Below are 16,237 nucleotides of genomic sequence, written 5' to 3'. Positions count from 1 at the left end.
TCGTTAGGTTTCTTTATAAAGTACTTTGATCTCCTTTACCATTGAATGTCCTTGCAACGGACAGCACAGAACAAGGCGCAGCCTAGTGGCACATACTAGAACTACAGCAGAGCTGAATGACACACCTTCTGTGGCAGGTTCAATGCTAGTCCTCCATAGGATTTGGTATTATTATCTGCAGGTACCCATCGATTACCTGCAAAAAAAAAAAAAGAATAATTTTAGAACTTGGAATTAAAATGAAGAAATAATTAATTTTGTAAAAAAAATAGGCAACAAAACAGTTTGTAACATATTTATTTGAGTATGATCACATTTAATTGTGTAATTTTTGTATTGTCGCATTTCATAAAAGATTTAATTTATTGGTTTGTTTATTTAGTTTTGTTTGAAATAGTCTTCTGTTAATGGCTTTTAATACAGAGCACTAAAGAAGAAACCAGCAAGACACATTGCTGAAAAGAGAACATGTAATAAAATCCACAAGACCCACCAACACGAAGACAGTTCCTTTCTGCAGTCTACTTTGGGCTTATGAACCTGAGTTTATGAATTGGGTGCTGCTATTGCACATTGGAGTCCCAAACATGGTGGAGTTTATGAAGCCTCCAATAAGAGTCCTAAATCAAGCCAGTACCATCACCAGTCTGCCCAGATACAGCTACACCAAGCAGCAAGCCTCCAACTACTAATGGCAGGCCTCAGTGTAACCGGGCCTCAAAATGGGAAGCCGCTTTTGAAAGTTCAAAATGTCATTAAAGTCCCAAAATATATCAAAAATACCTTACAAGGAAGAGGTTCACCACAGGCATCTACAGAGACAATCCAAACCAAGAATTTGTATAAGTAGGGAATTTATTGACAAAAAATTAAACACTTGTAAAAGTAGAACAAAAGGCACAAAAACATCAAGAAAAGATATGCCCATAAGACACTCGTGAGGCAAGCAAGTTGTAAAACCAGAAAATTCAAAAGGAAACAGTAAACTCTAAAAACTTAATGATTAACTGCTGTGACCCTCTCTCTGATGGAGGATCCAGTAGCAATGACTTCAGGTTGGCCTTACATCCTGGGGTTCAACCCACAAATTATAAGGAATGGCAGAACGTTTAAAGATAATATGCAACGATAAAAAATAATAAGCAAACCTAAAACAGAAACCACACAATAAAACATTGACTACTCATAATTACGTCATAAGTAATGTTAAGCCGATGGACTGTAAAGCAAAATAGATGCTGGTTCCATCTACCACCACTGACTCAATGTGTCACATTACCAAATTGTGTGATTTATGTGTTTATTTAGATGAATACCTCAGTGAACTAAATGAAACCTAGGACAGTATATGCTTTCTTGTAAATTAATCTTATTAACAGCAAAATTTGTTTTCTTTTCTTCAGCCATGTTGCTCAATAAACTGACTCAGCAGCTTGGACACCCTACACAGTCATTGATTGGCTGGCTGGTAAAAAGATTTCTGGAGAAGAAAAATTGGGTCTTAGAAGCAAATGCAGCAAAGCTGGCACAGATCCAGCCCAATAACACAGTTTTGGAAGTGGGCTTTGGACCCGGTTTGGGGCTCCAGGAAGCTCTCCGTTACCTCACTGACTCTAATGGTAAGCTGTATGGACTTGACTACTCTGAATACATGTACAAAATGGCCACTAGGCGACTCCAGGAGCAGATAGCTTCAGGAAAAGTACAGCTTATACTGGGCAGCGTGGAGGACATCCCACTACCAGACTGCAGTGTGGACAGAGTGTTTCACTGCAATTGTTACTACTTCTGGCCAGACCTCAAGAAGTGTTCTGCGGAACTGCACAGAGTGATGAAATCAGGTGAGCTGTACCAGTCTTTACTGTTGTAAACCGTAATTAGTAGTGAGTTCCTTTTTTAGTCATTAATTTTGCAAGTTTTTACCAGTTTAACATTGAAGAGAGCCAGATCCAATCCCAGCCCACAGTTAATGAGCTGGGGTCTCAGTAAAAATCTGAGTACTTTAATAATGGGGTCCACATGCATAGAGAACCCCCATCTGCAAACCCCATAGAGAAATGCTGCAATTTTCTATAGTTCTGGGGTAAGATCTTCAGAGACAGGGATCTTAGCAGTCAATTTACAAAAGGCCACAAACCCAGATCTTTCAGCCAACAACAATTTTATAGTGAAAAACAGACTATTACACTTTTGTAAGTAATGAATGCCTGGATCAACCAGGACTTTCTCGATTTACTCGGGTTCTTCAGATGCCACATGGAGTAGCTACCTGGGACCATTCATGATGAACTTGCAGCCTTTCATACCCCCCTATCTCTTGCAGGTTTCTTCTTCTTACTGTAGATTCTCTCAGCCGCTCAGCTCCAGACTTGAAGCAGTCTACAAAAACTCTAATGTACTCTTTATATCTTCATGTAGCATCAGAAATCTTTTAGAAGTTTATAGGATATCATTTTCAGCAATACTCCCAGCAGGTTCCAAAAATATGAAACACTTAAACTACCATTTCATTCTTTATATATTGTTTAACTGGAATGGACCGTGGTGCTCATTACTTTTGTGGTCTGACATTGTGCTCTGATATTGTAACTATTTCAAGTTTTTTTCTGTTTTATCAGTGTGTTCATGACACCTCATTGTTGCTGATACTTCTTTCTCTGGTTCCATTTACCTGTCAATATTGTACTGTCATTTCTTTTTAAACTTTCCATCTCTTCATTAATTTTAGTCTGATACTGAATCATAATCATTGTAAAATGTCCTGTGATGGTGAGTGTGGATGCTACCAAAAATAAAATATTCATTGGAATTGATGTTTGTTGGTGACACAGTACTATAGTAGACATCAAAGATTTAATTTCTCTCTGTTGCCACACCGGAGTAGCACTCTGGTGCCATCCTGGCGTATCACAGGTCCGATGACCTCACTTTGAATATTATATATGGCCATTGCCTGAGGAGTTTACATGTGAGTGTGGATGTGTGTGTACAAGAGGGTTACACGCTACACATGTACTGAATCTCCCTGTCACTCTTTGACATCAGAAGACAATTATTGCAAAATAATGCAATGAAAAACAAAAATATGAGTGGTTGTAGTAATCTTCTATGAATTAAAAAAATAAACCCATTAGCTGGACTATGTCAAGAGGTTTGTCTATTGTATATTGTAGTTTCACAGTAAAGGAACCACATTAAGCAGGGAATAAGTGTTAAAGGAATTTATTTTTAGGGACCAGTGAAGTCGTGTATTGTGTAGGCCCTTGGCCACTTGTGGTCCGTGGCTTTTTTTTTATGTGTTGTGTTCCCACTACACAAAAGGTATTGTAGCCTTCATGAAAATATTTGACATGTGAAGAAGAGCCATGCAGTGCGAAGACACGTTCAGGAATTCACAGGAGACACCTTCAATTTATTGCTTAAAACCAGTCACGATTTCATAGGAGAGATTATTGCACTGATGCAAGTGTGGTGCAATTAGGTGTCCAAGAGGGACCCCTCCACCTTATTATTTTCAAGCAATCGTGACTTCAGGGGGGAGATTTTTGCTTCAATGTGGAGCAATGCACACTTCAACAAGAAGACGTCTGTGAAGAGTGATGTGGTGCGATATGTGACAATCCATTTTCAACAGTAACTTTCCAAAGTCCAAACTACTAATAGATTTGTAAGATGGCACCAGTGGTTTTGGTCAGCTGCTCCACACAATTCATCACCCGAGTCCCACCCATGATAGTTCCCATCTAAAGGAAAAGTACACACCCTACACTGGAGTAAGAGCTAAAGAAACACCAGGAACAACCTTTCAGGAAATACACATGGCCTTAGTTCCTGTGGTGGGACTGCAACAAAAGTTTCTGAGTTTCTAAAGATTCCACTGGTTCCAGAACAAAGGTCCCGCAATGGGAGAGAACCTTTAGACAAAGTGAGTGCTGCATTTTTGCCTAATAGATCCAAAGACAGTCCTAGGTCATTTTTTACTAAGTTTGAAGATTGCCCTCTGGTTCTCTAGGTTCTGCTCCATCCTCATACATCTCAACAGTGTGCACATTAGGATAATTATTTAATAGCGGGCTCTTTGTTGTCATGTGTACAGAGTACGGTGACGTTCTTACTTGTAATTGCAAATCAACTGGACCCATCTGAGTGGAGGAACTCTGATGTCTAATTGGTTACACAATGGGATAGGTGAAATTGCATTGTGACTTTTTACTAGGAGAAGTGACTTTTGCAAAGTAGATGAAAGCTTAAATGATTTATTTATTTATTTATTTATTTTGACATTTTCCCATTTACTAACAGAAGGACTTATGGTTGCCACCGTCAACTTGGCTTATATCAAAAAGAATGTCTCCAAGGGATTGTTGCAAGGGAAAACATGGCAACCTGAAATCTACATGGATGCTATACTGGCCACTGGCTTCAAAGATGTTCACATAAAGGACATGGAACATAGAAACTTCAAGTATAAGGCCATTTTCGCTACTGCATCCAAATAAGAGTTCAGAATGAGCCCAACATAAGTGCTTCAGGATTTGTTTTTGTTTTTTTTTTCTTGCTTTTTTGAATGAACTGGCAAATTCAAAATAATTTCCTGGTAGATTTGATTTATTTTATTTGTGTACATTATTGCTTGAGGATGGGAATTGAGACATTTATTACAATAACTTTAATGTTATAAGCAAAGAGATAATTAATATGAGTATTTAAAAGAAAATCTACATACATTTTTAATTTATTAACCATTTTTGAGCCCACATTCTCAAAGTCAGGGTCGGGGAAAATGGAAACACCAGTCATGAAAATATTCTGTTTTTTTGTAAATCAAGATCTGCAGAATTTCATGTTTTGTTTCTTTTTTTTCTTTTTTAACTAGGCCAAAGCAAATGCTGATTGGCTCTGGGCAGCACACTGTACAGTACACCATTCTAATGCCTTACAGGTTCATGATACTTTATCAATGTGGCTAGATAAAAAATTAAAAGAAAGATCATGCCAGAAAAAAATAATAAATAGTAACCAAAACCTCTTTCTAGGTTTGAAATATTGGAACACATGTGAATCTTAAAATATATGAGCCATTACTAGGAAATCTTTATTGGCGCAATATTATTATTTCAAATATTATCTTGGAAAGCAGATTAAGGGTCACATTTCTACATCTGATTGTCTCTTGCTTTATATTTAATGCTAGTGCTGCCACCACAGCCCTGAAACAACCCAATTATTAAATTATGTAATTGTACATTTATAGAAGAGGTAAAGATAAACATCATAGTGTTTCTTACATAAATGCAAAGAATTTCTGGGCCTCATAATGTTTGTAGTGCTTGGATCTGTCAGCTGCCTAAAACTGTCCTGACCGCGGATAGATACTTCTCAAAGAGACAAGGTTGTGACATGTAACATTATTTTTGTGTTTCTCTTATTGATTTGAAAATCTTGAATGTACAATGTTCTATGTTATTCACAAATTGTTAATTTAAACACAATAAACAAAAAATGCAGAATATATATATAAAAAAGAGTCATATAATTACTTTGTGACTGAGTGACAAGACTGAGAAGCCAGAAAAAATACTGGGGTGCCAAAAAGGCAACCCTCTTGAATGATTTGAGCTAAAATAAAAAAAGGAGCTGAGCACTTGGCATGTACTAATGGAGGCTTTTCTTAGCCTATGTGAAGCTACTCCAGAGGAAGCTCTGTCACCAGTAATGCTTCGTAATGAACACCTCCTTCTTAGAAATGCTCATTTTCATAGCATCACATGCGGAAAATGTGGGGCATTGTGGGCAGTGCTATCTGACATCTTCTGGCATCCTTCTCGAACTGTGATGGAAACAGAAACAGTGGTTTGTGTCCCCTCTCATCTCAGGGTGGTATTGCGTACCATCTCACAGCCTGTAAGGTGGTCCCCTGGCATGCATGACAACCTGATCTTTATCCTTACAGTGGGGCTCATCTTTTATTGTTTTGTTTGAATTCGTAAAGTTTATACTCAGTGACAGGTATCAGAATTTGCACTCTTGCATTCTATGAATTGTGTAATGCAGGGAATTAAATGAAAACTACTTAAACTTCTATAATAGGTGAATAAACTAATAGACTCAGGAGCCCATGTTTTTGAATGGCTAAGTACTAACATATTATTTATATGGTCAGGTATAAGTGAAGCCAAAGCCTATTTTGTTTTGAATTATTACTTTTCTCCATGATTATTTCATTCCAACCTGTCCCAGGACTATCAGATGCTTCGCAGGAGCCAGTACTGAAGCAGACAAAGGCCACCATAGGTCTTACTCACTCTCAGCTGGCCAGTTTTATTGGATACCAAGGTGCCCAGATACTTATTTACATTTAACACTTTAAAATTTCCAGTTTTTATTTGATATGTTTGTAATAACTGGAGTGGTCAAGAAAAGATCACAGATGTGCCTTAGACTATAAATATAACAGCAGGCCATGTCACCTGAATAAATTCTCAGATGATTCTGCCTAAAGGGGTGTTTTGACAAGAGAGAATGACTCGGAGTATAGGAGTTAGGTCTACAACAACAACAGCAACATTTATTTATATAGCACATTTTCATACAAACAGTAGCTCAAAGTGCTTTACATAATAAAGAATAGAAAAATAAAAGACACAATAAGAAAACAAAATAAGTCAACATTAATTAACATAGAATAAGAGTAAGGGCCAATGGCCAGGGGGGACAGAAAAAACAAAAAAACTCCAGACAGCTGGAGAAAAAAATAAAATCTGTAGGGATTCCAGACCATGAGACCGCCCAGTCCCCTCTGGGCATTCTACCTGACATAAATGAAACAGTCCTCTTTGGATTTAGGATTCTCACGGAAGGACTTGATGATGATGATCATTGTTGGAGCATCATGAAGCTTTGAGTAGGTTGGTGGTGGTGCAGGCCACCACCACAAAGAAACCGGAAAAAAGAAACAGAAGAGAGAGTAGGGGTCAGTACGGATTTTAAAGCCACCATGAATAGTTTTTATGATGAATTGAACATACAGAGTATCAGAATTAAGTTAAATTAAGTTAAATTGAAGTTATAAAAAGGCCATGTTAAAGTAATATGTTTTCAGCAGTGTTTTAAAGTGCTCTACTGTATCAGCCCGGCGAATTCCTATTGGCAGGCTATTCCAGATTTTAGGTGCACAGCAGCAGAAGGCCGCCTCACCACTTCTTTTAAGTTTTGTTCTTGGAATTCTAAGGAGACACTCATTTGAGGGTCTGAGGTTACGATTTGGAATATAAGGTGTCAGACATTCCGATATATAAGATGGGGCGAGATTATTTAAGGCTTTATAAACCATAAGCAGAATTTTAAAGTCAATCCTGAATGACACAGGTAACCAGTGTAGTGACATCAAAACTGGAGAAATGTGTTCAGATTTTCTTTTCCTAGTTAGGATTCTAGCAGCTGCATTCTGCACTCGTTGCAAGTGATTGATGTCTTTTTTGGGTAGTCCTGAGAGGAGTGCGTTACAGTAATCTAGTCGACAGAAAACAAATGCGTGAACTAATTTCTCAGCATCTTTCAAAGATATAAGAGGTCTAACTTTTTCTATGTTTCTTAGGTGAAAAAATGTTGTCCTAGTGGTCTGATGAATATGCGATTTAAAATTCAGATTACAGTCAACAATTACCCCTAAGCTTTTTACCTCCGTCTTGACTTTTAATTCTAATGTATCCAGTTTATTTCTAATAGCCTCACTGTATCCATTATTGCCAACAATCTACAGGTCTACAGCTTAACTTTAACAAAACCAAGGAGCTGGTTATTGACTTTTGCCACACGAAAGAGTCTCTATGTCCGGACACTATTCATGGAATGGATGTAGAGGTGGTGCTATCCTACAAGTATTTGAGGGTCCACATTGATAACAGGTTTAACTGGTCCCATAACACAAAGGAACTATGGAAGAATGGGCAGAGCAGGCTCTTTCTCCTTAGGTATCTGTGCTCCTTTAATGTGGGAAGTGACATCTTTCACATCTTCTACTACTCTATGATTGTCAGTGTATTTTTTTACTTTAATGTGTGCTGGGTTGGTAACATCACTTTAAGAGAAGGTCACTGAATCAACAAGCTAATAAAAAGGGAAAAGTCATTTATAGGATGCACTTTGGACCACCCGCAGGTTGTAGCAATGGGGAGGATTGAAACTAAACTGAGTGCCCTTATGAACAATGCTGCACATCCTCTCTCAGACACACCAACACTGAGGAGTTTCAGCCAACAAATTATATAGCCGAAGTGTACCAAGAAATGCTACGGGGGTTCCTTTACACCAATTCTTTTCTTTTTTTATTTTTTCCTCTCTTTAAGTCTATCTATCTATCTATCTATCTATCTATCTATCTATCTATCTATCTATCTATCTATCTATCTATCTATCTATCTATCTATCTATCTATCTATCTATCTATCTATCTATCTATCTATCTATCTATCTATCTATCTATCTATCTATCTATCTATCTATCGTAAGATCATACAAAGTGTGTACAGACAGGCTATGAACTGAACACAGGTAGCATCACAGGCTACTGTGTCACCTACCAGGTTTGCTCTGCTCTGGTGAATGTGTTTTTTTTTTCAATACGGAAAGCAATTTCAAACCACATGGGTCCAAGGTTAATGAGAATATAAACAGACTACAGTGCCTATTAAAAATATTCACACTATTGACCTTTTTTACATGTTGCTGTTATACAGCATTGGATCACAAGGGATTTAATTTGGCTTTTTTACACTGACCAATAGAAAAGACACTTTCAGTTCCCGGCTTGATCATTGTCTGTTGAGTTTAAATGTTGTGTTCCAGTTCTCTGAATGATGTGTCTTCCTCCTCGCCTCCAAAGGTGTGAATCAAATAAAATCAAATCAAATCGCCTTTTATTGTCAATTCACTATATGTGCAGAACATACAGGATAATCAAAATACTGTTTCTCTCTCATATTCATAATACAATAAAATATAATATAAAAAAGTATAACATATAAGATAAATAACATTAGAACTTGTAAAGTAGACCTGTGTACAATGTGCAATAGTCAGTACTCCAAAAGCCAATTACAGAAAAAATGAGAAGGTGCATTATAGAGTAGCTTATGAGATGTACAAAAAGACAGACAGTTAGCAGCAGATGTACTGTAATATTGAGTCTTTATATAATACCAGCTGAGGTAGGGTACTTGATAGATAGTGACTCTTGTTGCGGTCCAGGGGTAGGGGGCAAGGGGGGAAGGTAGTGGACAGAGTTGAGCATCCTGACAGCTTGGTGGATGAAGCTGTTTGACATTCTTGTGGAATGGTCTTGGAGGCTCCGGTACCTTTTCCCTGAGGGGAGGGAGCTGAAGAGGGAATGTAAGGGGTGGGAAGAGTCTTCAGCAATGCTGATGGCTCTACGGGTGAAACAAGTGTGAAAAATGTGCTTGGGGGAGGGCAGTGGGGCACCAATGATCTTACTGGCCGCATCCACTATGCGTTTCAGGGACTTCCTACAGGAGGTAGTGCAGCCTGCACACCACACAGATATGCAGCTGGTGAGGATGCTCTTAATTGTGCCCCGGTAGAAAGAGCGCATGATGGCGGGTGGAACGTGTGCTCTCCTCAGTTTGCGTAGGAAGTAGAGGCGGGTTTGAGCTTTCTTGGCCAGTGATGTGATGTTATTTAACCAGGAGAGGTCCTCGGAGGTGTACGTCCCCAGGAACTTGGTGCTACTCACCCTTTCCACAGCTGCACCATCGATAGTCACTGGGGGGAGCTGTGAATGACCTCTCCTGAAATCGACCACAATCTCTTTGGTCTTTCCCACGTTCAGGAAGAGAAGAGGTCTTTACACCACTGGACCAGTTGACTCACCTCGTTCCTGTAGTTGGCTTCATCATTGTTGATGATGAGACAACCACGGTTGTATTGTCCGCAGACTTGACAATGTGATTGGAACTGTAGATTGGTACACAGTCGTGGGTCTGCAGGGTAAAGAGCAATGGGCTGAGCACACACCCTTGTGGGGCCCCTGTGCTCAACATGACGGTCTTAGAGGTGATATTGCCAACACCCAGTTGCAGAGTGAGGTCTTGAGTCCCAAATGGCTGAGATTTTGTATCAGCTGCTGGGGAATGATTGTGTTGAATGCTGAACTAAAATCTAAGAACAACATTCGCACATAGGAGTTCTTTGAGTCCAGGTGGTGAGGGCTGGATGGAGAGCAGCAGAAATGGCATCCTCTATGGACCTGTTTTGACCTATATGCAAACTGAAATGGGTCATGGGTGGGGGGAAGAATGGACTTAATGCTCCACATAACTAGCCCCTCAAAGCATTTCATGATGGTGGAAGTCAGTGCTATGGGTCGATAGTCATTATAGCTAGATGGGAGGGGCTTCTTAGGGAAAGAAATTATGGTTGTGAATGTTAGGAGGATTAGGCCCATTTATTCATGGTTGGATTCTGCTTTGTAAGTGGTCCAGCAGAGATTGGCTTCATGTCATTGTCACTTTACAGTGGGAACAGTGGATTCACACAGTGGACTAATTCATTAAACTTACATTCACATTTTAGACATTTTGTTGCTATATTTGACATTTTTTTCTTCCAATTCCTAACAGAAGGACTGATGATCTTGTCAAAAAGGTGGTCTCCCAAGGACTGCTGTGAGGTAAGATATTGCACCCTGAACACTATATGGATGCCCTTCTGGCTACTGGTTTCAAAGACATACGCATGGAGGAAATGGAAGACAGAGACCGGAAATTTAATGCCATTCTCACTACAGCATCCAAATAAAGCTGAAAGTTTGCCTTTGTCAGAGAGACACCTTTGCATGTTTAACATCAAACGATTCAGGATTTGTGGCTCTGTTTGTCAAATTTAGACTAATGTCATGATACATTTCATTGATTTGATTTGCATAATTTTTAAACATAAACACATTTTACATTTTTCATTGTTTACATTGTAACGGCCGACCCCTTGTTCCCAGCCGGCAGCTACACCTCCAAGACCTGTGGCCTGGATAATTTACTGAGAAACCTTTCCTGTCAAGCCGTACTCCTACACAGATAAACTTTCCCCACAATCGACGGTTTGAAATGCAAAGACACAATAGGCAGAATGTAAAATTAAACAGGAATAAATGTATTAAATGAGACAAGACACACCACAAGACAAATGCACACCCAAATATTCCTCCACCCCAACAATCCCAAAGCAACACCGAAAATATATATACAAATCCCCTCCCTTGTCCACGTAACATATAACACACACCACACAAACGACAAATGACTAGCAAACAGAATGATTGTGAACTTGAGTCCGATACGTGAGTAAATGTCCTGAATACGGATACTGATTAGCGGCAATAGTAGCGTTTGTATTTCCCGGCGTTTGGATCAACCTCACCGTGATTCCTCGGCGTGTGGCGAATGATGATTCGACCCCGGGGTCTTCAGCAGCAAGCAGGTTGAAAGGCAGACCGGATGAATGAAAAACAAACTGGGTCCAAGCGCAATGAAAATGAATCGGCAAGCAAGTTGTAGTCGTGAATGCGATATTGGTATTGGGGTCGGTCGGTCTCGGTCTCGGTCTCGGTCTCGGTCTCGGTCTCGGTCTCTCTCTCTCTCTCTCTCTCTCTCTCTCTCTCTCTCTCTCTCTCTCTCTCTCTCTCGTGCTAGTTTCCCCTTTCGTCTACTCCTCTTCTCCTTAAATAGTCCGTGACGGCAGTAATTGATTGATTGATACACAGGTGCTTTCCAGATTAGCGGTTGTGAACTCCTCCCATCATCCGTCCTCCTTTACGGGGACAACATTAACTGATACACATACACATAATCAATGGGACAATGAAACGAGAAACAAACAGAACTGACATTTAAACACTAACTATGTGGCACCGCTACAACATGAATTAGATAGATAGATAGAAATGTATTGCAAAAGCTGTACAAGTAGAACTGACAAGATACAAAGGACGTTCAAAACGTTTCCGCACTTTTATATTTTTGTTGGAAATGGTGAAGGCGGGAGTAGTAATTGGGCATTGAAAAGTTGGTGCAACACTGGGAAAACTGCATTGCAAATGAAGGTGACCATGTAGAAAAGTGATGTCATTTGTTTTTGAAATTCTTAATAAACAGAGTTTATTATAAGTGCAGAAACTTTTTGAACATCCAACATAATTACCTGAATTTTTTTGGGAAAAAAGGAATATCTATGGAATACATTGTATAATGAAGGCTCTGTCAGTTTATTGTTGAACCTGCATAATCCATACTATGGGCATCTGGTGATTTTTTTGTTTTTCTTACTATGCCCACATGTTTATTCCTTGGCAGTATGGTAGAACAGTGGTTAATGCAGCTTCTTACAAATTCTGAAGACTTAGTTTAAACCTAGTCTTGGTAACTATTTCAGTGTGGGTTAAAAAATGGATGAATAAACAAATGCTTTTTAAAAAATGCATGACAAAGAGTACAAATGAAAACAAACAAAAAAAGTTCCTATATTGTGAGTTTAAAAATTGGGAGCACAGGTAAATCTTGAAATAAAGACAATGAAGTCAACAATGACCTTGAGCAAATCTTGGGTACTTTATTTACTGGGAACCTACATTACAGAAAATATAGGATTTCATAAGTTACTTTGGGGGAAAGGTTAAGGGGCAGATTTGCTGCAGATTTTACATCTGATTTTCTCCTGCCTTGAGGTTAGTGCTGGTGGCCCTGCCTTGCCACCCTGACCTTGAACTGAATAAAGTGGGGTTAGTAGCAGTGGCGTTTGCATGTTCTCCCCGTGTCTGTGTGGGTTTCCTCCGGGTACTCCGGTTTCCTCCCACAGTCCAAAGACATGCAGGTTAGGTGCATTGGCGATTCTAAATTGTCCCGTGTGTGTGCTTGGTGTGTGGGTGTGTGTGTGTGTGCCCTGAGGTGGGCTGGGGCCCTGCCTGGGGTTTGTTTCCTGCCTTGTGCCCTGTATTGGCTGAAATTGGCTCCAGCAGACCCCCGCGACCCTGTAGTTGGGATATAGCGGGTTGGATAATGGATGGATGGATAGTAGCAGTGGCAAAATTGATTTTTTAAACGTATGTTTCGTGTTATTATAAGACAATAGATTTTTGGAAAAATGTGTTTGTTTAAATTAAACAGTGAGGAGAGGGCCAGCAGTGCAAAAAGACCTGGAGCCTCATTCATAACTATTGTGTAAACACAATAAGAGGCTCAAAATGTACAACGCAAACATAGTGATTTATTTTATTTTTATTTTAATAAATGTGCCTATAGTTATGGCAATCCTGATGCATGTACACGCAATTTTTCAGAGAAACTGGGAAATGAGGACACCATTGATCAAGTAGGGAAATGCAGCCAAACCAGAAAAACAATGATTTGCACGCAAAATAAATCGTATCAGCCACCCATCATTATAATTACATTTATGTGACAAACATATTACACCTCAGAAGTGATGAATATGATGCACAGACTGTATTTTAGTTCACTTTTAAGAGGGCCAATGCTACATGTTTACAGTGTCAAATAGCTGTTGTCACTTCTTAAGGAACTGGCAGATACATCAGGGATACCTCAGCCAAGCTTCACTCTGTCATGCATACTGTGCTTTACTGCCATTAACCAACCAGCAAGGCACTACATTCAGTTTCTTTATGGTCTTGGTGTACATACATAAAACATAACATGTTTATGTCAACATAAAAAGGCAATTTATAGTAGGGTCCAGTTCTTCTATTGTAATTGGAGCAATTTACAGTACTCATATTGCAATAAGGGAAACTAGCAGGAATGACACTGCTTTATGTTAAAAAATAAATATTTACATTCCATTAATCCACATGTCGTACAGTATGTGATATCAAGAAGTGGCTGAGAAACGCTGTGTCTCACTAGCCTGGGTCAACCATTTATTCTGAGGCAAAATAGCAAACAGATGTGATGCTGTGGGTGTTGGCTCACTAGTTGGTAAAGTAACTGACTGAACCGTCAGTGTTTTGCATGGCGTGTACTATACATTGTAACAGCAGGCACGTCATTGCATGTGCCAGGTGATAGCAGATACCTTACTCCTGTCCCTCATCCACAAAACATAGAGGAGAATCGTTATAATGCTGTGCATGATTTTGCATTCTCAGTTGTGGAGCGCAGCCTGATACTCTTGAATGCTGGTGGTGGAGTCTCGACGTATCAGAAGTTGAGGGTACTCTACCAGCCAATGATTGCATATGTACAGTGCATCCAGAAAGTATTCACAGCGCATCACTTTTTCCACATTTTGTTATGTTTCAGCCTTATTCCAAAATGCATTAAATTTATTTTTTTCCTCAGTATTCTACACACAACACCCCATAATGACAACATGAAAAAGTTTACTTGAGGTTTTTGCAAATTTATTAAAAATAAAAAAATTGACAAAGCACATGTACATAAGTATTCACAGCCTTTGCCATGAAGCTCCAAATTGAGCTCAGGTGCATCCTGTTTCCCCTGATCATCCTTGAGATGTTTCTGCAGCTTAATTGGAGTCCACCTATGGTAAATTCAGTTGACTGGACATGATTTGAAAAGGCACACACCTGTCTATAGAAGGTCCCACAGTTGACAGTTCATGTCAGAGCACAAACCAAGCATGAAGTCAAAGGAATTGTCTGTAGACCTCCGAGACAGGATTGTCTCGAGGCACAAATCTGGGGAAGGTTACAGAAAAATTTCTGCTGCTTTGAAGGTCCCAATGAGCACAGTGGCCTCCATCATCTGTAAGTGCAAGAAGTTCGAAACCACCAGGACTCTTCCTAGAGCTAATCAGGGAGGTAACCAAGAACCAGATAGTCACTCTGTCAGAGCTCCAGAGGTCCTCTGTGGAGAGAGGAGAACCTTCCAGAAGGACAACCATCTCTGCAGCAATCCACCAATCAGGCCTGTATGGTAGAGTGGCCAGACGGAAGCCACTCCTTAGTAAAAGGCACATGGCAGCCTGCCTGGAGTTTGCCAAAAGCACCTGAAGGACTTTCAGACCATGAGAAACAAAATTCTCTGGTCTGATGAGACAAAGATTGAACTCTTTGGTGTTGAAACCAGGCACCGCTTATCACCAGGCCAATACCATCCTTACAGTGAAGCATGGTGGTGGCAGCATCATGCTGTGGGGATGTTTTTCAGTGGCAGGAACTGGGAGACTAGTCAGGAAAAAGGGAAAGATGACTGCAGCAATGTACAGAGACATCCTGGATGAAAACCTGCTCCAGAGCATTCTTGACCTCAGACTGGGGCGACGGTTCATCGTTCAGCAGGACCCTAAGCACACAGCCAAGATATCAAAGGAGTGGCTTCAGGACAACTCTGTGAATGTCCTCGAGTGGCCCAGCCTGAGCCCAGACTTGAATCCGATTGAACATCTCTGGAGAGATCTTAAAATGGCTGTGCACCGACGCATCCCATCCAACCTGATGGAGCTTGAGAGGTGCTGAAAAGAGGAATGGGCGAAACAGGCCAAGGATAGGTGTGCCAGGCTTGTTGCATCATATTCAAAAAGACTTGAGGCTGTATTTGCTGCCAAAGGTACATCGACAAAGTATTGAGCAAAGGCTGTGAATACTTATGTACATGTGATTTCTCAGTGTTTTTATTTTTAATAAATTTGCAAGAACCTCAAGTAAACTTTTTTCACGTTGTCATTATGGGATGTTGTGTGTAGAATCCTGAGGAAAAAAAATAGTTTAATCCATTTTGGAATAAGGCTGTAACATAACAAAATGTGGAAAAAGTGATGCGCTGTGAATACTTTCTGGATGCACTGTATAAGGTTGATTAGCATGCTCCATATATGGATGTCTCAGGGCGATGTCAGACACGTGTTCCCTTACGCATATGTACAAGGCGATTGAGATAGGGTACATTGAGTAGAAATGTGTGTACGACAGGTTTTATAAAGTCTGATTATTTTTTAATTATCTATTTGTTTATTTGTTTAATTTTTATGTCATATTCCTACCTTTTGGTGTAAGCATATTTTCACCCACGAATATTTTTATAAATGAGCAATGGCATTGAGTAATTCTTTCCGTGCTTCTCTCAGTAACTGTAGGAGCTTCGATGTATCTAACTTTCACATTGTTTATCACTAATATCAAAAACGCATGTCACACACGTGCAAGTAGGAGGCAGCTAAAGGGCCTGAGTAATTGTAATAAAACATC

General features: G+C 39.7%; 1 protein-coding gene across 1 annotated transcript; it reads left to right on the top strand.

Annotated features, from left to right (window-relative positions):
* The first annotated feature begins 1,405 nt into the window (after window positions 1–1,405).
* Window positions 1,406–4,499, top strand: LOC120526948 (uncharacterized methyltransferase YdaC-like). The gene is made up of 2 exons (XM_039750048.1): window positions 1,406–1,841; window positions 4,303–4,499. The coding sequence occupies exons 1-2, from the start codon at window positions 1,406–1,408 to the stop codon at window positions 4,497–4,499; spliced, it is 633 nt and encodes a 210-aa protein (XP_039605982.1).
* Window positions 4,500–16,237: the final 11,738 nt, after the last annotated feature.

Source organism: Polypterus senegalus, chromosome 3 (assembly GCF_016835505.1).
Source record: "Polypterus senegalus isolate Bchr_013 chromosome 3, ASM1683550v1, whole genome shotgun sequence".
NCBI lineage: Eukaryota > Metazoa > Chordata > Cladistia > Polypteriformes > Polypteridae > Polypterus > Polypterus senegalus.
This window is presented reverse-complemented; position numbering and strand designations above follow the sequence as displayed.